Source organism: Gobio gobio (genome assembly GCF_949357685.1).
Source record: "Gobio gobio genome assembly, chromosome: 4".
Lineage (NCBI taxonomy): Eukaryota > Metazoa > Chordata > Actinopteri > Cypriniformes > Gobionidae > Gobio > Gobio gobio.
In genome coordinates this window covers 61122399-61149466 of record NC_137100.1, presented here as the reverse complement: position 1 = coordinate 61149466, position 27068 = coordinate 61122399, and the positions used below count along the sequence as shown (strand labels likewise).

Genomic DNA, 27068 nt, shown 5'->3' with positions numbered 1-27068 from the left:
GCGGTCATGTGAAAAAAGAACGAGACTCGTACCCGAAGACTCGAGAGATGAACTAATCTTTTCTGTTTCCGGTGACTGCATAGCCTTGCCTATGGGGCTGGGACTTGATGAACGAATGACTCGAACCCGAAGACTCGAGAGATGAACTAATCTTTTCAGTTTCCGGACACATGTATTGCATATGAGGCTGTCACAGCCCAGATCAGACATGATGACGGAACTAATGGCTCAAACCCGAAGACACGAGAGGTGAACTAAACTTTCTAGGGAACAGACGTGATTAAATGTGAAGTGACAAAAGAAAGAACGATTTGGATCGGGAGGTGAGGTGAACTAAAAGACTGCATACATAGCCTGAAGCAAGCTAAGCAATCAATTAATAATTTTAAAAGTAATAAAATTAAAAGTTTGGCCATGGCTGCATTAGCTTTTTATTCCAAAAGTACTAAATGTGTTGAAAAATGTAACATTAACATTTTAATTCGATTCTGCTGAAATGAACGAATTTGCTTGAAAAAATATTTGTTCCTTTTGCTGAACGAGATTCAAAGATCTGAGTCAGTAAAATGATCCAAACTTCCCACTACTAGTGTTGTTCTGCAAAATGGGGGGGGGGGGGGGAGAGGGGGGCAAAAGATAGGCTACAATACATAGTATACCTTTAAAATTGCATATAATATACTAAATATTTTAGAGGACAAGACATAAACAAAAACACAGATTTTATTTTCTCCCACAACACTGATCAATAAACACCGCCACACCACTTTACACCTGTTTGTCGCCATGCATGGAGAAATTTTGCTGATCAATACGATTAATGTGGAAAGTACAAATATATGATTTTTAATCAAAACAAACCTTTGACAAAAAATAGTAAATTTTCATTAAAAACAAATGCACAAAAAAAACCCTCTAATTTCACCTCTCATTTACACTAAATTAAAGTCTAAAACTGTAAGTTACCTAGAAACTTAGAGAGTTGATTTAACAGAGAGTTGGTCGGTTCATGTGAGAAATCTCTCCATATTCTCCATTAACTCTTCCGGACAGTTTATGTTTGTCAGGTTGAACATTAAGTTCCTTGAGTCCTGAGATCCAGACTTTTCTTCTCCAACTGTATCTTCTCTCATGTTGCTCTCTGAGGCTGGACTAATGATAATTGTGGGAGTGTCTGAGAAGCTGTGGGTCATGGAATCATTCTTAGGGTTAAATGGAAGGTCAGAGGTCATTTCAGCACTCCTGCTATTTTTAGTGTAAACGTCCATCGGTGTGCGGGAACCGGAGACGAGATCTCGTTCGCAGAGACTGAGCGACTCTCGCATCTCGCTCATCTGTACAGGAGGCTACGGAACACACACACACACACACACAAAAAAAACGCTTGGTGATTGGTTGAATTATATAGACACGCCCCTTCCTGTAAATTCTTTTTGAACTACGTTAAAATATTTCAGTGAATTAAACCTCACCTTCTCCATCAGCAGTGAGGAGCATTTGAGCATCCGCTCAAATCTAGAAGAGCCTCTAAATGACACTTTAGACACGTTTGACCTGTTCTCAATCAGGTCCAGCTCCACTTCTCCCATCACCTGTAATCTCACACACACACATAAACACACCCTAAAATATAGATGAAGCTTCAGCAAGTGAGAATAAGCCAGCAGCATACATGGGGTAACTGAAAGTTGTTATTGAGATAAAACGAGAAGTATTCAGCTGGTCATGTGATTTCAACGGTCTATAGATATGACTGGAGGCTACAGTGGATCTTTCTACTGTACCATAGTGCAGGAGTAGCTGGCGGTGGTCGTGTGGAGTTTGTTCTTGGAGACGGATGACTGTCTGCTGATACTGGAGGCTTCACTATTGGTGGAGGAGGTGAGACCGTCCTTCTTAGAGCGAGACAAACAGGACAAACCCGGCACCTTCTCAGCTAACGTGGCTCTGCAGGGAGAATGATCATTATGATGGGAAACTAGCCAAAATTGGCCCTGACTTTTGTTTCTACCTATCTATCTATCTGTCTGTCATTTACTATTTAAAATATCCAGGTTTTTTTTATTTTTATTTGAATATATTCTCAAATGTAATTTATTCCTGATTCAAAGCAGAATTTTCTGAATCACTATTCCAGATTTCAGTGTTGCAATCCATTAGAAATCATTATAATATGCTGTGTGTATATATATATATATATACACTCTAAAAAAAAAAAGGTTCTATATTGCACCAAAAATGGTTCTTGGCCCGTAATCATAGGGGAACCTTTTTTAGTGCTATATAGCACCAATTTTGGTGCTTCAGTGGTTCTTCAGTGGTTCTTCAGAGGTTCTTCAGCAGTTCTTCAGAGGTTCTTCACCGGTTCTTTGACTAAGGTGCTATATAGTACCTCTGAAGAACCGCTGAAGAACCACTGAAGCACCAAAATTGGTGCTATATAGCACTAAAAAAGGTTCCCCTATGATTACGAGCCTTTTTTTTTAGAGTGTACAGTGGGTACGGAAAGTTTTCAGACCCCCTTAAATTTTTCACTCTTTGTTATATTGCAGTCATTTGCTAAAATCATTTAAGTTCTTTTTTTATTCTCATTAATGTACACACAGCACCCCATATTGACAGAAAAACACAGAATTGTTGACATTTTTGCAGATTTATTAAAAAAGAAAAACTGAAATATCACATGGTCCTAAGTATTCAGACCCTTTGCTGTGACACTCATATATTGAACTCAGGTGCTGCTGTCCATTTCTTCTGATCATCCTTGAGATGGTTCTACACCTTGAGTCCAGCTGTGTTTGATTATACTGATTGGACTCGATTAGGAAAGCCACACACCTGTCTATAAAGCCACATAACTGTCAAATACACACACCGTTATGTCAAAATGGCTGTCTTGATGAGTATTCATGTAAACACAGTCGGTTATGCTTGAAGATATCAGTTGGGGAAAGAAATAGATTTTACACACTTAAAGCAATATCATATCGCATATCGAATATCGCATTATTTAACAAGGATATCGCAATATCGCACAGCCCTAGGGACACTTAAAATGAAAATTCTGTCATCATTTACTCACCCTATGTGAAAAAATAGTTCACCCAAAAATGGAAAACACAATTTGGTAAAAAATAAAAAGAAATTGAAGAAAAAATAAAATATATCACAGGGACCTAAAAATATATTTTTTTTAAATAATTGAGATAACAAATTGCTGTTAAATTGTTTCATGATTTAAATTAATTAGACATGCCTTTTGACTAATACAATTTATTTTAACCATTAAAACAATTAAAACAATTTTCAAAAAAATTTAATAAAATGGATTAGGGCCCTAAATTAATTTGCTAAATTATTTCGCATATACTGAAAACATTTTTTGTTTTCCAGTACAAATATCTAAACATCCTTAAATCAAGACACATTACTTGACATGTAAAATGAAGAAATTAAGTCTTGTTTTCTGAGAAATTGCACAAAATTAAGTGAGTTTATGCTTGAAACAAGAACAAGTATCTGCCAATAGGTATGAAAATGACTTTCATTTGAATTAAGTAGATTTTTCTGAACCCATTGGCAGATATTTGGTCTCGTTCTAATAATAAAATCACTTTCACAAGATTTCTTATCTTTACTTATCAAGTAAATGTATCTTGATTTAAGAATCTGTTAGATATTTGCACTGGATAACAAGACAACACTACTGAAAAAGTGTGATCAGAAGGTTCAGTAAAAGTATTTTCCATATTCTAGTGTTTGGGAGAAGAGCTGATCAAACTTTGATCTTTTGTTTTGTAAAATTAATTCAAAAGTAATGGAGATCTGTTAGAATTTGTATTTTCAAACTTTCACTTTCCCTAGACATTTACATTTAACGAACATATTGACGTGTTAAGTTCACTTCAATTTATTCCTAAAATGTTCTTTAATTGGTCTTAAAAAAATGACATTCATAAAACCTGCAGAAACCCTGGATTTGCATGTTTTTGCACGCATGTATTTTTGCGTGAAGTGTGTGTGGTTGTGGATCTGTTTGTTTGATGATTCATTTACCTGTATTTGGTGTGAACTATGGCATATATGAAAGGGTTGTAGATGGCCGATGACTTGGCGATGACCGCCGGCAGTGTTTTAGAGTAGGGCGTGAGGATATTTGCATGCCTGAGAAACCGAGGAAAAAGTAGTTACTTTTGAACACATGTAGGTCATTCAGAAAGTGTAAAGGGGCTCTACAGGCAGAAAGAGAGATTACAATGTTTTATAATCACTTCCTACTTCTCACAGCTGTGCTGAGCTTAACAGATACTATAGAGCCCCCCGCCACACACACACACACTTATGAGACAAATGTACATCGAAAAGTGCCAGATAAACAGTAATCAGGGGATTTGTAGATTACAGACACTGCAACACTTCTGATATAGAAAGATTACAGCAAATGTAGCTTCCAGTATAATGCTTCAATGCGTCATATATTGAGTTTTATATCTCAGTAGCCTGTTTTAACCCTCTGGTGCTCTTCGCTCATTTCTGACCGGAAAATTTTCTGTTTTGAAATGTTAAAAATCACAGCATCATCGGAATGATATGAAACTCTGTGACTTTTCTTGCATTAGGTATGTAAACACAAAAAAAAATTGGGGTCATGATTTGAGCATGCTAATTGTCTTCGGTCATAAATGACCGACCATAGGAAATGAATGGGAAATCGGCAAAAACACAAAAATTCACAGAATATTTGCGTGTACAATCTACAAATCAGCCACAATGCTGAAAAAAAGTACACAGCAGTAAAGGGGTGACACTCTAAAACATCAAGAGTGTGATATTGACACATCCACTCACGCACACTTATACACACACACACACACACACACACACACACACACACACACACCTATGAAAAACTGAGCCTATGAACCACATTTTGAATTTTTTTAAATCACAGCTTCATTGGAAAAATATGAAACTTAGTGACTTTTCTAGCATTAGGTACGGTAATACACAAAAAAAATTGAGGGCATGATTCGAGCATGCTAAGTGGTCATAAAAAAAATACTCCCACTTGTGCTCTTCGGTCAAAATGGCCCCCATAAGAAATGAAAGGGAAATCTGCAAAAACACAAAAATTCACAGAATTTGTGTGTGTACAATCTACAAATCAGCCACAATGCTGGAAAAAGTACACAGCAGTAAAGGGGTGACACTCTAAAACATCAAGAGTGTGATATTGACACATCCACTCACACACACATGCACACTTATACACACACACACACACACCTATGAAAATCTGAACCTATGAACTACATTTGGAATTTTAAAAAAAACACAGCTTCATCAGAATGATATGAAACTTGGTGACTTTTCTAGCATTAGGTATGTTAACGCACAAAAAAATTTGAGGGCATGATTCGAGCATGCTAAGTGGTCATAAAAAAAATACTCCCACTTGTGCTCTTCGGTCAAAAATGACACCATAGGAAATGAATGGGAAATCTGCAAAAACACAAATTCACAGAAAAAAAATCTATATTTCTAACAAAAAAAAAATATCTAAGACTTTATAATAGTCTTTGAGATTTTTTAAATATATATTCAAATCCATAAAAATAAAAAAAATCATTAAATGTGTTCAAAAGAGAACAGGGAATTCTCAAGCCTCTCCATAGAGACCTCTAGTGATTACACCCATGGTTGCATGATTTCTTAAATAATTCCAAAAGAGGGCGCTAAGCTGCCTTCAAAAAAAAATATTTGGAAGGCCTAGTCTCTATTTTAACCTGAAATACTGCAATATATATGCATATGTTTGTATGTATGTTTTTTTTTTAAATTACAACTATTTTTTTTAAAATAATTTTCAATAACAAAAATAGACCATAATTATTGCACAAATATTAAAAAATACCATCAAATCATCTGAAAATACAAAATTAAAAAGTTCAAATATTATAGAAGAAAAATAAATTGCATTGGTTTTACTGGGGTGGAGGAAGTTTAATTTTTAGGTGTCCGGTCACTTATGACAGGAAAGACAATCAATGCAACCCCTAAACGAAGAGCACCAGAGGGTTAAGTCAGAAATGTAATTTCCTCAATGTTTTTTTTATTCAACATTTTATATTTTCATGCCCTCTAAAATATCCAATATTCAAATTGATCACAAATAACAATAAGGGTGACTTTACTCTAAACAATTAAACAGTATCAACACAATTCTGAACAAAAAAGCTATTTTCTTCAAATCAATATAAATTCCTCTAAACATTGTGACAACTTACCACGTGTAAGGTGACAATATCTCATAATAATTGTGGAAATGTTCAGTATTTGTTTTCTACATTAGTACTTTAAAGTATGTGGTTATACAGAAATTGTGCCCCAATTGCGGAAACTATATAAGATGTGTTAGGTAGCCATATAATTTAGGGCAAATATTGTATTTCAGAAGTATTTCCCATTCAAATGTATCTTTTAATCACAGAGGAAAGACCATGTCATGCCTACAACCACAAAGCAGTCTAGTGTACACACAGGGCTCACACAAGTGAGTGGTTGTTTGGCTCCCATCACATGGCTGTAGCCTCAGTACAAGGTCATCATTTTACAACCCCATATGGTTGCATGTGACAATAACGCTGATGTTTAATGGGTTAGTTCAACCACAATTGAAAATTTTGTCATTTAAAGGATTAGTTCACTTCAAAATTAAAATTTCCTGATAATTTACTCACCCCCATCTCATCCAAGATGTTCATGTCTTTCTTTCTTCAGTCGAAAAGTAATTAAAGAGCACCTATCATGGAATTTTGAAATTTACCTTTCATGTAGTGTGTAACATAGATCTAAGTGAACAAAAACATCCTGCAAAGTTTGAAATATGACAGTGCACCGTATATATAGTTATTTTCTTTCAAAAGTAAGAGTCTACTCTGAGTCATTTTTAAGAATCGTTAGAAGACCGAAGCTTTTTCTCTGACTAGATGACGTCAACTTGTCAAGTTATTTGAATACGATACACCCACTTATTGCGCTCCAAGACGCCAGTGAAAACTAGAAAACATCATGGCGACGAGACGCTGTGTTCTGAAGTGCGACTCAAAAGCAAACTTTTTTCATCTGCCCAAGGATGAGCATTTGAAGACTAAGTGGCTTGAAGACAAACCATACATCGTCGCGATTGTGTGTTTATTAGTCTTCAAATGTCTCTATTTGCAAGTTTCGCGATCTCAGGAAGCTTTTATTATGGACTTCTATTATGGCACATGGTTCTTCTTCGTCTGTCTGTACCATATATGGACTACATGCGCACAGAGCGCCCTCCGGCTGCCAGTATGAATTGAAAATAACACATAAGAGACTCAATCGCTCATGATTAGGCTACATCTGCGCATTTTAAGGAAGTATTGAATAAAAAAAATACTCCTCTGTTTAGAAATTTGACACAGACAGATGATAATCTATCAATATTTCTCCTCATCTGCACACTTTTGAACTAAAAGCCCTGAGGGATGTTGATTTGTTGCGAGTCTTCCTGAGGAGATTGAATAGAGGAGTTTTTTTATGAATGAGATCAGCTGAGGCTCATATTACAATCAAACGGTACCGACGCGGTTTTCATATTCATAACTCCTGACACATATTAACAAATTACTGTCACGATAAGACTTTGATGGGCGTTCCGTTTCCGAAAATATCTGCACAGACCATAGACGGCACAGACTATACCAATCACAACTGACTGGGTCATCGGACCAATCACCGCAGTTTAGCGTCAGGTAAAGGCGGGGTTTTGAAAAGTGAATCACTAAAGGAATCATTTGAGAATCGCTGTCAAAACAGGTAAAAATAAATGCATATTATAAGAAAACTAAAGTCTTTTTTGTCATTGCATGCATGCAAAACTGTTGTTGGGGACTTCTAAAACAATATTTGGAACATTTTAAATGCCATAATAGGTGCTCTTTAAGTTTTTTGAGGAAAACATTCCAGGATTTTTCTCCGCACAATGGACTTCAATGGCAACCAAAATGTTGAAGGTCCAAATCAATGCAGTTTCAAAGTAGAGATGATCCGATACCCTTTTTCCCTTCCCGATACCGATACCGATACCGATTCCGATACCTGGGCTCAGGGTATCCGCCCAATACCGAGTACTGATCCGATACCTGGGTGTGTATCTGTATATAGTACTAGCCCTGTATGAATTGCTAGAATTAATTTATGGTGTGCTTCAGACTTATCCCTTAATAAAACATGAACAAATACATACAGTGAACTACTGTATTTATTACAGTATTTGAATTATCTGACATGCATTTGACAGTAATATTATTTATTTTTCTTAAGCGAAAAAGAACTTCAAATGCAGCCACAAATCTAACACTGCAAACTGAAAAAGGTATTTTAGTTTTGCAATATAACCGTATAAAAAACAGAGCAACAAATAAATGTAGGAATATAAAAAATTATATATTAATCAGAAAATAATCTCTTTACAACCTTCTAGGCATAATTATTATTAGTAGTAGAGACGTATTATTATTACATAGACGTTGCTAAATCTACTGTAGGCTACGACAGTAGCCTAATATATTCGGTCAATTTATTCACGTTAAACCAAACGTTTATTTTGACGGGTTGCCGTGGACACCTTTGAGTGTCTGTGTTCATTATATGACACAGTAAATTCTCATGAAGTGACGGTTTATGCGTTCGTGTCCTCATATAGTGACCATAGACTGTAAAAACGCACGTAAAGGTAGAGAAACGGGGGGAGGACAAAGACAGCGAGCGAGTGTCACGCGCGTGTGTGTGTGTGTGCGGGCGCCCGCCATCAACACAGAGATGAAATACTGCTAAACAGCGGACATAGCCTACTGCTAACGCTTTTTCATTTCTTCTTCGCTGCTCTAAACAGTGATTGCTTGTGGCAACACAGCACAACTTCCTGTGTTTGCGATGCATTCTGAGCATCGAAGAAGAACCGCGCAGTGGTTAGGCAAAGCTAGCGGTCATAATAACTAGGTCTTGTTTAAGAAAATGGTATTGGATCGGTACATAGGTTCAAGTACTCGCCGATGCCGATGCCAGAATTTGTTGTGGTATCGGTGATATTTCCGATACTATCGGAATCAGAACAACTCTATTTCAAAGGAAGGGCTTCAGAGGCTCTGCACAATCGAGGAATAGGGTCTTATCTAGCCAAACCATCTGTCATTTTCAAGAAAAAAAAACAAATGTATATACTTTTTAACCTAAACTGCTCATCTTGCGCTGCTTTGCGACACACCATGGATTGCGCAATCATGTCGCAAAGGTCACGGTAGACGTAGGCGGAAGTACCGCCCCCGTGTTTACAACGCGCTTATTCAAATATCCTTTAGCAAAAATAAGGTAAAACAACAATGTCGGACCCCCTGGTTTGACAGGATTGCAATTGCAATGCAAATGTCTTGGTGTGTATGATGTTTAAACGAGTTTTCTCATTCAAATGTGGTGACCCCCCTCCCCAAATAAAAACACAGCACCCCCAACCTAAAACATCTTCCCGCGCCCCTGCACGTCGCAGAGCAGCGCAAGATGAGCAATTTAGGTTGAAAAGTATATTCATTTTTATTTTTTCTTGAAAATGACAGATGGTTTGGCTTGATAAGACCCTATTCCTCGTCTGGGATCTTGCAGAGCCTCTGAAGCCCTTCCTTTGAAACTGCATTGATTTGGACCTTCAACATTTTGGTTACCATTGAAATCCATGATGTGGAGAAAAATCCTGGAATGTTTTCCTAAAAAAAAACGTAATTTCTTTTCGACTGAAGAAAGAAAGACATGAACATCTTGGATGAGATGGGGGTGAGTAAAATATCAGGAAATTTTCATTTTGAAGTGAACTAATCCTTTAAAGGGGGTCTAATGCTATTGCATGCATTCTGACCTATTTACACTGTTGAAGAGTTGATTCTCATGCAAAACTTGACCAAAATGTAAAAAAAATTGTTTGACGTATGACATTATTTTTGTGCCAAATACATTCCTTCAGGATTCGAAAAAGTTTCGGAAAGTTTTTTCGAGCATGTATGAAGTCATAAAGGGGGGAATTCCTTGTATGGGCACTTCTCCCGGATGAGCGCGGGAACATCAACCAGAGCAAGAGCGTCAACAACGAGTTTCGTTCGGTTACAGAAGCCATCGGCAGCGCTGTCTTTCATTTTTAGACCATGAAATCAACAATATCAATAAAGAAATGCGTTTCTGGTTGTGAGGGAAAGATAACCTTGTTCAGCATCCAAATAACTCAGCGTTAAGGAAACAGCGGATGCAGTTTGTTTTTCTGGAGCAGCAACGGAGTTCTGCAAGTGTGTGTGTTTGTTCCCTGTCATGAGTCAAAACCACAGGCATAGCTGTCAACATTGAACATTGAAAATAAGGGAGATTTCCCGGAATCCATCCACAAAATAAGGGATTTTTTTTACACGATTCTTACCCACAAACTTAAAAAAAAGAGTCTAAAGAGTTTATAACTACACAAAATATTTTGATTTTGGCCGTCAGCGTCCTGATCCATCATTGCACATCACACTCATCTACCTACTCTCCTTGAAGTTTACTTCCCGCTACTTTTTCCCTCTTCCTCCCGCCCGCGGCTGCAACTGTCTTCTTCTTCTTCGATAGTAGCCTAAGCCAGTGTTTCCCAACCTTTTTTCAGTCATTTTATCATACGTTACGCTAGGGGTGTAACGGTACAGATTGCTCACGGTTCGGTTTGTGTCACGGTTTTAGGTTCACCGTTTCGGTACGGTTCAGTATTTGCTATGTTCAGGGAAAAAAGGACTACTGTCAAATAAAAAAAAAAGAAAATAATAAGAACAAATCATTTATATACAAGCAGCAGCACAAATAAATACTATCGAGCAAAGATACTAATAAAATAAACTATGCTTTTCAGGTTTTTCAGGTACGTCTAACATTAGTTTTCAGGTACAGAAATTGATCAAATGTAAAATAACATTGCATATTTGACTGTATAAATTAAAGATTAATCCTATTAAACTTACAAAAGCTATTCAATCAAGAGCAGTGAGTGATGTCCTTGTCTTTTGTTTGACATTAAACAGACAGCAGTAAAGGCTACTGCCCCTTTAAGACCTCGGATATGCGTCGTCTTTTCTGGACTGTATAAAGTTTACTTAAGCCATATACAGACTATGTCTGCAAGGATACTCATCAAGATGGACATGTTGACATACTTTTTGCGTGAGTTTGTCCGTTCAAGAGCAAGACTTGAAAGAGAACTCAATATTTGCGCGCTGAGAGACGTGTGCGCGCTCTAGGATGAGTGCACAGACAAATTTTCTCACAGTGCGCGCGACTTCTCATTCGCGTCTTCTGGCACTAAAACAGATAGTTGCGTGTTCTGAGTTAACACAATCAGAACGTAAAAATACGGGATATTTTACGGGAAAATACTAAAACGGGAAGACAGCGGGAAAAGAGCTAAAAAACGTGAGAAACCCGGAAAAAACGGGAGGGTTGACAGCTATGCACAGGTGGTGAGTGAAACTAAATCAAATGTCTGTGTTTTGTTGGCAATCGAATCAAAAGTTATTCAGGTATTGTGTGTGAGTTTGTGACTCTTTAGCTCCACCCACTGCACACCTCCAGGAGCTCGGCTATTTTCGGAAAGAAAATCCAGCAGACAAATGCTTCACTTCAGAAGGCCTTTATTAACCCCCTGGAGCCGTATGGATTATTTTTATGATGGATAGATGCACTTTTATGGACTTCAAAAAACAAGGTACCATTCACTGCCATTATAAAGCTTGGAAGAGTGAGGATATTTTATAATATAACTCTGATTGTGTTTGGCTGAAAGAAGAAAGTCATATACACCTAGAATTGTTTGAGGGTGAGTAAATTATGGGATCATTTTCATTTTTGGGTGAACTAACCCTTTAAGCTTGATGCATGTAGTCATGAGATTTGATGTAAAGTTTAGGGGTCGGTGCAGAATTTGTAATGTTTTTAAAAGAAGTATATTTTGCTCACCAATGCTGCATTTATTTAAAAAAAAGCAATATTGTGGAAATGTTTTGCAGTTTATAATAACGGTTTTCTATTTGAATATATTTTTCAGTGTAATTTATTCCTGTGATCAAAAGCGTCATTACTCCAGTCTTCAGTGTCACATGATCCTTCAGAAATCATCCACCCGCTAAAATAAAAATAATAATAATGCAACAGTTTGCATTCATTTTTGAGTTATGAGACCGTAGCTTCTAAGGAAATTATGTTGAACCAAAAAAAAAAAACTACTTTCAGTTTGAGGAAGTTGATTACTCAAATAAATTAAATTGAGCGGTGGCCATAGAAACAAATTATTTTCTGTTAATCTTATCTATTAGTCTTGTTTATTATATATTTAAAAACAATTAACACAGAAATTAAATTGATTTAAATGACACACAATATAAAGTTGATGTAATGATCAACACTATTGTGTCAACAGATCTCATCAAAATTACTTAAATTGTTTAAAACCTCTTAACTCGCACCGTCCCACTGGCGAACACCTGGCTCTTTTTTTGATCGCCTTTTTTCGTATCATATACTTGAGTAATTATCATAAATTAGGTTTCATTCGAAAGCTTACGAACTCAAAATTCATCCTGTGATTGGATGTTGCTTTACCATGGAAATGGTGCTTTAAATTCTTCTAGCGGGCTCCTCCCCTAGTGAGCGGTGTCATTTTTCATTTAACAACATTTATTTTAACTACTTTATAATAAAAATCTTTTCTAATCTAGACAAAACACATATCGTTGGGAAAGGTCTGAGTCTCAAGGTTCCATATTTGGTGACCATTTTGTGATGGAAGTAACATTTGGACAGAAATGTACAGGAAAATGCATCAAAAAACAATCAATGGAATTTCAATGACACCCGGTGGCTATTTTTGGTACAGCGCCTAAACAAAATTTCATGGGAACTTCAATTTTTGTGATATCAACTTCAAATTTGGAACACAACTTGGTAAGACATATGGCTTTGATTTTATAGTAATTTTAGATTAAAATTTTTTGGTAAAATATATATTTTATATAAAATAAAAAATATTTAGTACAGTATTTTTTATTTACAGTAAATTTAAACTTCCATAATTTTTTCATACTTTCCTATTTTGAATTGCTTTCACTTCAGCAATAATCTGCCGAGTGTCTGCTTTAAAAAAAGCAAAGCATTCTTGAATTACAGCCCTTTAAGTTTGGATAGTGCATTTTCATGTTTATTCTCAAAAAGGGGGGTGACAGTTTTACTTGCAACCATGTATTTAAGTTGTGGTAATTGGTCCCATGAATTCATTTTTAGAGTGTAATATGCTAATTTGGTGCTCAAGAAACTTAATTAAACTAAAAATGCATTTATTTGAAATAAAAATCCTTTATAATATTATAAATGTCTTTACTGACACTTTTGATCAATTTAATGCATCCTTGCTGAATAAAAGTATTAAATCTTACTGACCTCAAACTTTGGAACGATATCAAGGAGCACAAACTGCATTCTCAGGGTTATGAGCTTGTTTAACACACTAATCACAAGTATAAGCAATAGATTTAGTGATGCTGCCTAAGCTTAGGGGTGAATTCAGGGTGATTGGGACACCTTTTGCCATCGAGATGACTTGGAAAAAGTGTCCCAATCACCCTGAATTCACCCCTATATGAGAAACACAAGAAAGTGAAGTCCCCAGAAATGTATGAATACACATTTCTGAAAAGCACTCACCCGGCCCAGGCGATGAGGGTGATGCATGCATAGGGAGCCCAGGACAAAACGTACACGACTATGACCACAGCCGCTATTTTAGCCAGTTTCCATTCGCTCCTCATGGACTGCTGCTTCACAAAGATGGACTTTCTAGAGCTCAGCCTTTCAAGATCTCTAAACACACACATATAATACAGTCATGAATGCTTTTCAATGATCACGCTTCAAACTCAAGATGCCAGTGGTGACGTGAGGGGCTCAGACCTGCTGGCCTTTCGTACGGAGAGGAACATGAACAGGTAACAGAAGAGAATGATGGCCAGGGGGATGAAGAAGACAAAACAGCACAGCATCATGGTGTAACTCCTGCTGGCGGGAGACGGAGAGACGTAATCCCACGTGCATGATGTCATCAGACCTTCAGGGATGTAGGAACCTGCAAGAGCAATTTCATTTGTACTTTTTAACAGATGCGTAAAATGCATGACGTCATGTTAGGGGTGTAAGGATACACTCGTGTCACGATTCGATATAAATCGCGATACTGAACTCACGATACGATATGTATCGCAATATTTTAAGCCAAAATAAAGAGTTTTTATTTTAACTTTTTTTTTTATTATTATTGTATTATTATCAGGACCCACAAATATTCCCCCATTGCATCATTATACATTATTCAACATTATATATATATATATATATATATATATATATATATATATATATATATATATATATATATATATATATATATATATATATATATAGTCGTTTAATGTAATGTCACTGAAATTCCGTAAACCTTCATTTTTTCCCCTCACGCATTACACACATTAATCATACTAATAAAACCCAATGTGATCTGGTGATTTAAATGATGTTTGCGCTTTCACTAATAATAATAATACATTTTATTTATAATGCGACCCAAAGCACAACAAACAATAACAATTAAAAGAAATAAAATACAAAATAATGAAGTACAAAATTATTATAAAATAACCATTACAGTACAACACAGTAGAATAGTATTCATAAAAATCTATATAGGCAATTTTGAAAAGATGACTTTTAACAGCTTCTTGAAACTGGCTAATGTAAGGGCATCTCTAACAGTGAGAGGAAGTGCGTTCCATAACCTGGGCGCAGCGGCAGAGAAGGCTCTCTCCCCATAGATTTTAATCTACAGGTAGGCTGCTGAAGAGTAAGAGAATCAGCTGACTGAAGGGAACGAGACAAGGTGTACAGGGTGACTAAGACACAGATATAATAAGGGGCTATTCCTTGCCTGCCTTTGTAAGTTAGCGTAAAACAATACGCGACTGAACAGAAAGCCAGTGCAAACTATAGAGCACGCCTGCGATGTGTTGAAGAGATGAAAGAACACGTACTGCTGAATTCTGGATATACTGTAGCCGTTTGATTGATTTAGCAGGTAACCCAACAAACAGTCAATTATGGAAGTTACAAATGCATGAATAAGTCTCTCAGCATCAGGCAGAGTGAGGAAAGACCTAATTCTTGCAATGTTTCTAAGATGATAAAATGCAGACTTTGTGATACTCTTAATTTGTGAGTCTAGCGTCAGATGGGTTTCAAAAATCACACCAAGATTACGAGCTCAAGCAGATGGAAATATGACACTATCATCGACAATCAAGTTAAAATTGCCACCTTTATGAATAGCCGCTGGTGTACCAATAAGTAGAACCTCTGTTTTAGAACAATTCAGTTTTAAAAAAATGATGATGCATCCATGTTTTTATTTAACCGTAGAGGTGATAGTAGGATCGAACTTAGAGCTGATGTAAATTTGGGTATCATTGGCATAAAAGTGATACCCCAAGCCATATTTCCTAATGATTTGCCCCAAAGGAAGCATAGGGGACCCAGTACAGATCCCTGAGGAACACCATGGCAGACCGGTCCAATCTGAGAACTGTTTTTTCCCAAGACAACAAACTGAGAACAATCAGTGAGGTAAGATTTCAATCAATTAAGCACAGTACCAGTGATACCAAGCCATCTCTCCAGTCTATTTAGCAGGATAGAATGACACACTATGTCAAATGCTGAAGTGAGATCTAATAAGACCAAGATGGTAGAGGCACCAGAGTCAGCTGAGACAAGCAGGTCGTTCATAACTCGAACCAGGGCTGTCTCTGTACTGTGTCCCTTTCTAAACCCAGACTGAAAAGGTTCGAAAAGCTTGTTGGAAGACAAGTGTGAGTGGAGTTGTCCCATAACCACACTTTCCAAAACCTTAGCAAGAAAGGGTAGGTTTGAGATGGGTCTGTAATTTTTCAGGTCAGACTTATCACATCCAGGCTTTTTAAGGACTGGTGTAATAGCTGCAACTTTAAGAGCTTTTGGAACAATACCAGTAGTAAGGGAGGTATTCACAATGTTCAGAATGAGGGGACTAATTGAAGAGAGACACCCCTTAAGAACAGATGTTGGGATTGGGTCGAGAGTACATGTAGTTGTATTCATTGCCATCTCTAATTTCAAAATACAATCAACAGTGACTATGTTAAAGCTGGCAAATGCAGTTTCAGGAAAAATAATTGGATGGCTCTCGGGAATTGCAGATCAGGGGGCCGAACTGATAAACTTATAGATGTCATACATTTTTGTTCCATAAAGAAATTAAAAAACGTGTTACACTCCTGCACAGAGAAACCAATTAGTGGTTTAACTGGTGCAAGAATACTGTTGATCGTCTTAAAAATCTTGTTGGGGTTTGCAGCACCATCTCTAATGATAGACGAATAGTACTGTGTTCTTGCTGCTTTGAGTGCTTCAGCATATTGACTCAAATTTTCATCGTGCATGAGTTTATGAACAGTCAAGCATGACTTCTTGTACTGGCGTTCAAGCTGCCTACTTTTTACCTTAAGAGCCCTGAGCTCAGTAGTATACCAAGGAGATGATTTAATAAATTAAACAACACGTTCTTTCCTAGGGGCTAACATGTCTAAAGCAGATGACAAAATAGATTTATATTGATCAACAGTTTCAACTGTCGAGTGCTCTGAGATCAGACAAGAGAGACTGTCAAAATTAACACTCTAGACATTTCGAAAACTAATGACCCTTCTTAGAGCACATCTTAAAAATGGGAGAAGTGAGAAGCTTATGATCACTAATACACAAGTCACTGCTATCTAGCTTGTCAATATCCACCCCAACAGAGCACACAAGGTCAAGTGTGTGACCTTTATTATGAGTGGGGAATTTCACATGCTGAATCATGTTAAAGCAGTCTAATGCATCCATGAAATCATCTGTTAGATTGCTATTAGAGTCATCCACGTGGATATTAATGTCTCCAGTCACAATCAGTGCTGGACAAACAGAGCTAACAGATGTGAGAAACTCTGTGAATTCAGTGACAAACAGAGGATTTGGTTTTGGAGGTCGATATATGAGTACAATAAGAACAGGGGAAGCACCGTTCATTTTTAAAAGCCATGCACTCAAATGATGATACAAGGAATGGTGATTTCTGTAATAGATATATCAGCTCTGTAAATAACAGCAAGACCGCCACCTTTACCACTTAGACGTGGCCTCTCAACATACACTCACCTAAAGGATTATTAGGAACACCTGTTCAATTTCTCATTAATGCAATTATATAATCAACCAATCACATTGTAGTTGCTTCAATGCATTTAGGGGTGTGGTCCTGGTCAAGACAATCTCCTGAACTCCAAACTGAATGTCAGAATGGGAAAGAAAGGTGATTTAAGCAATTTTGAGCATGGCATGGTTGTTGGTGCCAGACGGGCCGGTCTGAGTATTTCACAATCTGCTCAGTTACTGGGATTTTCACGCACAACCATTTCTAGAGTTTACAAAGAATGGTGTGAAAAGGGAAAACATCAAGTATGCGGCAGTCCTGTGGCCGAAAATGCCTTGCTGATGCTAGAGGTCAGAGGAGAATGGGCCGACTGATTCAAGCTGATAGAAGAGCAACTTTGACTGAAATAACCACTCGTTACAACCGAGGTATTCAGCAAAGCATTTGTGAAGCCACAACATTTACATTTACATTTATGCATTTGGCAGACGCTTTTATCCAAAGCGACTTACATTGCATTCAAGGTACACATTTTACAACACGCACAACCTTGAGGCGGATGGGCTACAACAGCAGAAGACCCCAACGGGTACCACTCATCTCCACTACAAATAGGAAAAAGAGGCTACAATTTGCACAAGCTCACCAAAATTGGACAGTTGAAGACCGGAAAAATGTTGCCTGGTCTGATGAGTCTCGATTTCTGTTGAGACATTCAGATGGTAGAGTCAGAATTTGGCGTAAACAAAATCAGAACATGGATCCATCATGCCTTGTTACCACTGTGCAGGCTGGTGGTGGTGGTGTAATGGTGTGGGGGATGTTTTCTTGGCACACTTTAGGCCCCTTAGTGCCAATTGGGCATCGTTTAAATGCCACGGCCTACCTGAGCATTGTTTCTGACCATGTCCATCCCTTTATGACCACCATGTACCCATCCTCTGATGGCTACTTCCAGCAGGATAATGCACCTTGTCACAAAGCTCGAATCATTTCAAATTGGTTTCTTGAACATGACAATGAGTTCACTGGACTAAAATGGCCCCCACAGTCACCAGATCTCAACCCAATAGAGCATCTTTGGGATGTGGTAGAACGGGAGCTTCTTGCCCTGGATGTGCATCCCACAAATCTCCATCAACTGCAAGATGCTATCCTATCAATATGGGCCAACATTTCTAAAGAATGCTTTCAGCACCTTGTTGAATCAATGCCACGTAGAATTAAGGCAGTTCTGAAGGCGAAAGGGGGTCAAACACAGTATTAGTATGGTGCTCCTAATATTCCTTTAGGTGAGTGTATATATCCAGGTGGAGTGTTCATATTTAAGTTTATAAAGTAATTTGGCTGGTGCCATGTCTCACAGATACAAAAGAAATCCAGAGCATTGTTCAGTATGATATCATAGAGTACATCAGTCTTATTGTTCAGTGAACAAACATTTAGATGTGCTAATCGAGCACTAAGGAGTGCCGCTTTAAAGGGTAACTAAACCCTAAACTAACTTTTTTTAGTTAATGATCTGTAATAGTGGGGCTTTATTAATGCTGTTCATTGATTCGAATAAATGTTTTGACATTTGAGTATAAAATGTTTTAATTCTATAAAAAATGGTGTAAAACCGCCAAAGTGCTGCCCTCTTAAGGTTGAACGGTGGCTACTGCAGTTGAATTTTCCTATTGGACGTTGTGGTACATCGTGACGTAGGATGGCACTTCCAACGGCTCACTATCTGCGCCCCTGGCACGAGCTCACCACGCCCACAGAAATGTTTTCCCCAATCACATGATGAGAATGGCTTCACTCCAGTATGAACTGTCATGTTACATGAAGACGAAACATTATGAATGAAACTCACTTGACACTTGCTTTAACATTGTAATGAAGAAAATACGGTTAAATAATGCAGTTGTCAGTACACGTCAGGCTTTTCTTGCGATATTATTGCCGCCCGTCGTGTGTACAGATAAGTTTCATACATGAGACGCGCTTTCAAACCCTGACACGCAAGTGGTTGCCGCGGTAACGAACAACAATACCGTAACGTGGTGGCGTATAGACCGGATCCGTTTATAATAGGCTTTTAGGTCTGAACTTATTGGTCCTACGCTGCTTATTGATTCAGTTTATTTTAATGAAAATACATCGTATATCCAGATTTTTAGTGGCATTCAGACTGATTTGACTGTTCATAGATTAGGTCAGTTCTCTTGCGCTGCTGCTTCGCTAGCATCGTCGGCAGTTAACGCAGTTTGAGCCAGCGGCTCGCATTGATAAGGCTCTGGGTCTGTGTCTACAGTCAATCCACCCTCCTCCACTTCAGGTGAAGGTAGGAGAATGACCGCTCTGTTGCAAAGCTAATGGCGTCACTCCAGTCATTCTCCATCTTTGCGACTCGCAAGTCTGACAGCTGTCAATCAATCTGTCACCGCGGGTCTCAGGTGCACGCCCTCCGCTCAGCTCCGCCCTCGGTTCGTCCCCTCTGTGGGCTCTGCCCACTTTTCCAGCATTTTTCAAAAATTGCCAGTGGGTGGAGTTAAGCTCTGAGCTGGGGTTTCGTTACCCTTTAAATGATGTTTGCTAGCCTGACGTCGTCATACTCGATTCTAGTCAGAATATGAGTCTGATACTGCTCCATTGGGCTGTGATTATGGGGCGTGTTTCAACCGAACCAGGAAAGACCTCAATTGGATAGACCTACTACCAATCAGAGCAACGGAGCGACGCAGTTGTCAACAGAACTCAACTGCACACAGGCTGGAAGAAGCAGAAGAAGAAAATGAGTTTAAACAATCTTTGCCGGTGTTGTAAAAAAGAATTTAAGGATACACGGAGTACTTACCAACACAATCATCATTTTTGGGGAGAAATAGTAAAGCTGAATGCATATATGAACAAGTTCTCGGTTTGGCAAACAAATTCAACCCAAGCGCTCTTTGGTGACGTGGATGATTACGTTATTGTTGATCATCTGTCCATCATCGTGTAAAGCCCGTCCTGACAATTTGATTGGTCCCAACAGCTCCTGTTCGGGCATAGTTGCTCTACAACGGATCAAGTCCAGACCGAAATTCCCGAACTCAAATGTTGTGGGTGGGGCCTAATTCGGCTGGCATCCAGGCTAGATGTTTGCTTGATTTTGAGGAGTTTAATCTCGGCAGCGCGTGCACTTCAGATGATCAATGCAATCAGTCGCAGTTCTAATCAAAAGAAAGCGTGTCAAAATGACTATTCCCAAACTGTAAATGTTTAGCTCATCCAAAAATGTTAATTCTGCATTAACTCACTCTCGTGTTGTTTTCGCGCGTCACGCAATCATTTGAACGTGTAAATCTCTTCATCATATAAAGCCATCGTATCTCTTCAGAAGACTTGGGTTTGGATTGGACACTCGATTAGTTATTTTTACGATGACATTTATTGGATCTTTTAAGTTTGAGAGGGATGGACTTTAAATGGAGGGACAGACATCTCTCAGGTTTTATAAAAAATATCTTCATTTGTGTTTAGAAGTTAAACGAAACAACATGAGGGTGAGTACATGATGACAGAGTTTACATTATTGGGTGAATTATACCTTATAAATACAGCAAGTTGAGCCTTGGATAAAACAACTCTATCGCAAATCATATCGTTTACATCAGCGATATACATATCGTCGCATTTTTATATCGCAATATATTGATTAACGATATAGATCGTTACACCCCTACGTCATGCATTTTATAAGCACATAACCAGCACTTTTTAGCCCTATACCTGTATTTTCTTTATTATAGCCTGAAAACAACACCTACTTCAGGTCAAATTAGAATATTTAAATCTTACTCCAGCCAATCAGAGGTGCCATACTCCAGGCCAGAGAGTAGAGCCAGATGCACAGGATGGCCAGAGAGGTTCTGCGTTTGGAGTTCCACTGGATGGTCTGCAGCGGTTTGGTGATGACCAGGTAGCGATCGACAGAGATGGCCAACAGGTTTATCATCGAGGTGATGCCAAACAGTGCGCCACAGAATGCATATATTTTGCATCCTAAGGGCAAATAGAGAGAATATATTCATAGTATTTTTTTGTTTGTTTCACAAAGTCAATGTTGTGATTACTATCTACTGAATTTATAAGCCTTCAATATATCATACATTTAAAGTGAAAAGCTTGAATTTTAATCGTCTTAGTATTTTGTTGAATGCACAGAAGCACTCAAATGGAACTTGAACAAAACCTGATGATAACCAGCATGATTTCTTAGTCATTTTACATCAGAACTTTTTTACAAGTTTCATTGGAAATAAAGTGTTATGTAAAGTGAATGCAAAAAAACTAAAAACAGTTACCAAGTTCCCCAAACATCCACTCCTTATACAGGCAGTTGATGAAGAACATTGGAGATTGTGTGATCGCCATGAGGAAATCACTGACTGCCAGGTTCATTATGAAATAATTTGGCAGGCTCCGCAACTTTTTATTACTGCACAAAAAACAAACATTAAAGTCAAGTTAAATGTTTCCATTGTTAAAACAGAAAGAACAGTTTATTCATAAAAGAAGATATTTAGAAGAATGTTGGTAACTAAATGATTTTAGTTCCCATTGACTTCCATTTATATGAACCTGAAGCTAAACTTAACAGAAGAAAGAAAGCCATATAGGTTTGGAACAACATGAGAGTGAGTAAATGATGTTGACAGAATTTTCTCTTTAGGTGGACTATCCTTTTAACTCAATTTAAATGTAAACATGTGATGTTATTTTTTTTTATTAATTGTAAACTTGGTCTGATCATAACTCTACTTTGTTGATCTTTGTTTGATTGTTCAATAATCAAGTACAACAAAACCTTGTCATTGTAAACGCATAAAATGAAGGCGGGAGGCAAATGAGAGTTATTTGGCAAAGCTGATATCAAACAGATCAAATGCCACCATTGCAGTTGTTTCCATCAATAATATTGAAGCTCTAGGAATTCCCACCATTCCTGGAATAGCAGTCAATTTCTGTCCACTGTACAGAAGCCCATGATTGCAATAATTGTATCCATATTTTGTAATGCACCAAACGTGTTATTTATACTGCATTCACAATATTCCCAATTTATAGCACATTTTCCCTATTTTGGACACAAAGGAAAAACAATTATGGAAAATGAGGATTAGGGCTGTCCAGTGACCTGCAGGTTGTTTTGCGTACGTAACTTTAATCTGAGCAAATGGGGATTGAAAAAAAGTATTTTACTGCCTGCTCTTGTTTTACCGCACTGACCCAATTCACTAAACAATTAAAGTCAATAATATATCCAAGACTTGGAGGCATTATCCAACAGATGAGAGCGATGATCTGTCGAAAACACTCAGCAAAACTCTGTCACTTTATCCAGCATTACTTTAAGACACTTTAAATATATTTAATTTTTACGAGTTAACTCACTGAAAACAAAATTAAATATTGCACCATACAACTCTTTAAAGGTGGACAAAAATTAAACTATTACGCTATGCCAAAAAATGCTAAATAGAACTAGATAAGGTGACAAAAAGATAAATAATGTTCATAATATTTTTTTAGTTTTATTAATCATTATTTAATAATATTTTAATATATTTAATTGTAGTGTGTTAGACATGCACAAAGATGAATCAAAAATATTTATTAAACAAAGAGAAAACACTAGGAGATATAACAATAACACATTCACATAAACAATACAGAACCTGGAACAGACTGAACTAAAGGCTTAAATGGAACGGAAAACAGAACAAGTGTAGAACTAATTAACAACCATGGAAACAAACAAAGAACTAGAACTCACAGGGACAGGGAAAACCAAACTAAAACACATTGAACTGACAGAACTAAACATAACTATAACATTACACCCCCGTGTCCTTGTGCCATAAAAGAACAGACGAAAGTGCAGCCGCACTTGAGCCACAGCGATAAGCATCCGAAGTGGAGCCAGAGGACTGAGGCAGAGCCGGTGGGACTGAGGACCAAGGCGTAGCCAGAGGGTAGGCAGAGCCTGACGGAGCCGAAGGGGTGGAGGAACGAAACGCAGCTAAAGGCCCATAGGTCAACATCTGACCATGGTAGAGCTGGAGGGAAGAGGGAGGCCGGTGGAGCCATAAGGACGATGGTCCCAGGTGGAGCCGAGGGAGGAGCCAAGATGGAGGCGAAGCCAGGGGATCTTCTTGACAAGGCAGAGCTGGAGACCAGAAGACCTGAGGCAGATCCACACAGCAGAGTGGATTCAGAAGAGGTGCTCAGAGACAAAAGGGAACCAGCCAAGGAACTGGACAGAGGAGGTGGGAGAGAGAGGCTGGGCTCTCTCTGATCTCTCTGATTCAACTGGGATTCTTTGAAGACAAAGATGATTTGGAGCTGGACGTGACCAACAGGGACGGGAGACACAGGGAAATATCCTCTTCCATTTCCTCATAGTAGTTAACAGAGACCAGCTGCAGCCTCACCCTCAGCGACGGGAGTGTGGGTGTGGCTTCAGTCCATGCCATTGAACTCCACGAGGACACCCACAGTGACAGATGATGTAGCCGGCTTACGCACCTGGTCAGATAATCCATTGGGCTCAGGCTCCGAGGTGATGATTGGCTCAGTCTTTGTTCCATCTGACGCTGACATTGCGGCAGGCTCAGGCTTCGTGTCTGCGGTGGGCTCTGACATACACTCCGTGCAGTGTGTGAAAGACGGCTGGCTGGGCTCTGGGTCCGGAGTGGGGCTGGTGATGTCCTCCTCGGCGGGGCAGAAGATGAACAGAGATTTGTTATTCACCAGCACAACTCCAAATAGGCGGAAAAATCTCCCTAAGAACCAACATCTGCCTTAGATGCAAGTGCCTTGAATACACAAAGCGAGCGATCTGGATAGTGTGTAAGGCACTGCTATAGATCAGTGTTTTCCAACCTTTTTGTCCTTGAGGCCCCAATCCTTAAATGTAAGAAAAAACAAAGCTGCTACAAAAAAACGTAACTTCTGATTGATTGTTGGTCGACTGGTGCATCTCAACTACTGCCAGTCCTTCACCGTCCTAGAGCTCTAACACGGAGAACATGGGAAAGAGTTTAGAAGACAGTGGAAGAACAGCAGCACATGTGTGCAGATGTACAGCAGCTACAGTTAATGGCGATTGGTTGGCATTTTTGAAACATAAAGTAGTTTGAATTATACACACCTTTTCTCTGCGCTATGATTGTCTAGCCCGGTGTAGACTGAGATGCCATAGCCGCTGATCTTTTCATATTTGCCACACCTCTCACAGCCAGTGTAAGCACGTTTGCGTCTTTTGCATCATAAAAATATGATCGGTTTATGTGATTGGCAAGCTGAGAGACCACGTATAGAATTAAAGGAAATGATTATAAACTGGTTCTGATCATTAGGAGCATTTCTGGAAACTACCTATGAAAAGGTTTTTCCTATCCAAATTTGACCTCAAAGCATATAAGCTCCCACGTCCCAACCCTGCGAACTCTGGCGCCCTAAGGGGGGCACAAACCCCAGGTTGGGAGGCACTTTTTTATCTTGCTCCTTCTGCTCTAGAGAAGTTGGAAGGCCGACAAGTGCTAGACAAAGATTAATCAAAAACACTTATTTATTAAACAAAGAAAAAACACTAAGCGATAGATGTATCAATAACACATTCACATAAACAATACAGAACCTGGAACAGAACTCTTTATCAACCTTTCTTTGATAATGTTAGTTTATAAAAATGTTTGTACATGAATTAATGTTAAAAGATACAACTTTTGACCTTAAAATGTTTTAGGATATGTTGAGATTAACATGAACTAAGATGAATAAATGATTTAGATGTATTATTTATTGTTAGTTCACGTTGAGTAATTTAGTTAACTAATGTCAACAAATGAAACCTTATTGTAAAGTGTTACCAACATTTCTACTCACATTTTAAATTCTTTCATAATTATTATGCATGCAGCTTTAATGACTTCATATTAATATATTTGTACTTGTTACAAGACTACTAGTGAATTTGTGCTAGTTTAAAAAAAAACTTGGTGACAATTCACTGGACCGTTCTCTTACATACATACCTAATAGCATTAACTACTCAAATATAAATAAAAGTGTATGAATGATATAACAGAATGAATGTACATTAACGAATCTAGTAAGAATGAAATAATTGAATAATGTTTGTTAATTAGTTAAATGTATCAAAGTGTTACCTGTAAAAGGCGAACATGACCAGAATGTTGCCAGTGATCCCCAAAGTGCCGATGATGAGGACGAGAAAGGCGATGATGTAATGCACATGATCCGGGATGTCCAGTCTTTTGTATATCTGCCGTTGGGGCTCCATCATCAAACTGAACACTAAGATACACCAACAAAAACTGAAGAACAACACTTCGACAAAGCAAACCTGAATGCAGACTCAGTCATGGTCTCCGTCTTCTGTTTCCTGCATCTCTACCTCTCTGTCTGTCTCTGCTCAGAATAAGAGAGTTTAGTTAGACTATCAGTAACGGCAACAGTCGGACACACAGCGACCTACTTGTCGGAGCAGTTTGGTCATGTCACATGACACACCCCTCTCTCCATCATCTGTCCCACCCATCCTTTTCTGTGTCTTCAGAGCGATCTCACACTCACCTCACAGACACCAGCAGTGTGTTATTATGAGTTATTTTACATTCTCTTCTCTTTTGAACAGAAGACAGCACATTCTCTTCTCTTTCGAAGAAAAGACACAAGCTACCCATAACTAAAAGAAACAAGACAAAAGATGAGATGAAATGAGACCATGTGTAAGATAGATTACAGTGCATTCTGTCTGGGTTCATCAGGTCTGTAATGGATGTGAGTTTTTTTGTAAACAGGTCAGAGGGTGAGAGTGACAGAAGGAGATTCAGAATGAGAGAGCGAATGAGGGCTTGCATGCACAGCTGCAGTTTGTTCATGAGCTTAAAAAACACCAGGACCATTTCCTGAGGTCAAACTTCAGAAGCGACCTGATTACAGCCATATATACCAATACAATCCAGCAGTGTTTTATAGATAGATAGAGAGATACAAGTCCCCCTGTTGTTAATAATGTTATCCCTTAAAACTCATCTTTGATCACCAAAATGAAATATTTAAAGGTTTTTTTTTTTCATGTGAAAATTTTATCCATGCCTTAAAATAGCTTGAATGTAACTCTACACCCTTGATTCATATATTGCTTCATAGTATATGCGTAACTATGAAAATGCCAATTAGCCCCGCCTCCACTCACTCACATCAGCTCAGGGACCCACTCGCTCAACTTTGCTGTTGTAAACGCTGCACAATGGCAAGTGGAAATACTGATTTGATTTAGCCATTATGTTTGAACCAGAAACGGATTCAGAAGAAGTGGAAGAAGAAATTATACAAGCAAGTCTACAAAGTCGATGTATCAGAATGGTAATGTGTTTTATGTATTGCTCTCAACAACGTCGGACACATAACGGTAATTAATATAATTAGCCTTTTGCTTGACTATGTTTTCAAACAGCTAATAATTTGTTCACGTTCGCCATCTCAGCTTTGAACGACTCAGAACGTCAGTGGAGAAAGGCAGTTCATCATAACATCGTGTATATACACGCATAATTCACCCGCTATATTGCTAAATAAACATGATTTTTCATATCAACAGAAAGATATACCGGGATAATCTGGCTTCTCTTGAGACTCCCCTGCT

At 38.2% G+C, this 27068-nt stretch overlaps 1 protein-coding gene across 1 annotated transcript; it reads right to left on the bottom strand.

Annotated features, from left to right (window-relative positions):
- Positions 1-706: 706 nt before the first annotated feature.
- opn4xb (opsin 4xb) lies at positions 707-25783 on the bottom strand (the record flags this gene model as incomplete). Its single annotated transcript, XM_079813711.1, is given in 10 exon segments — positions 707-1346; positions 1473-1592; positions 1785-1947; positions 4057-4164; positions 13792-13947; positions 14038-14209; positions 21191-21394; positions 21697-21830; positions 25567-25742; positions 25745-25783. Coding segments are annotated over 10 exon segments (1611 nt in total). The 3' UTR covers positions 707-1007.
- Positions 25784-27068: the final 1285 nt, after the last annotated feature.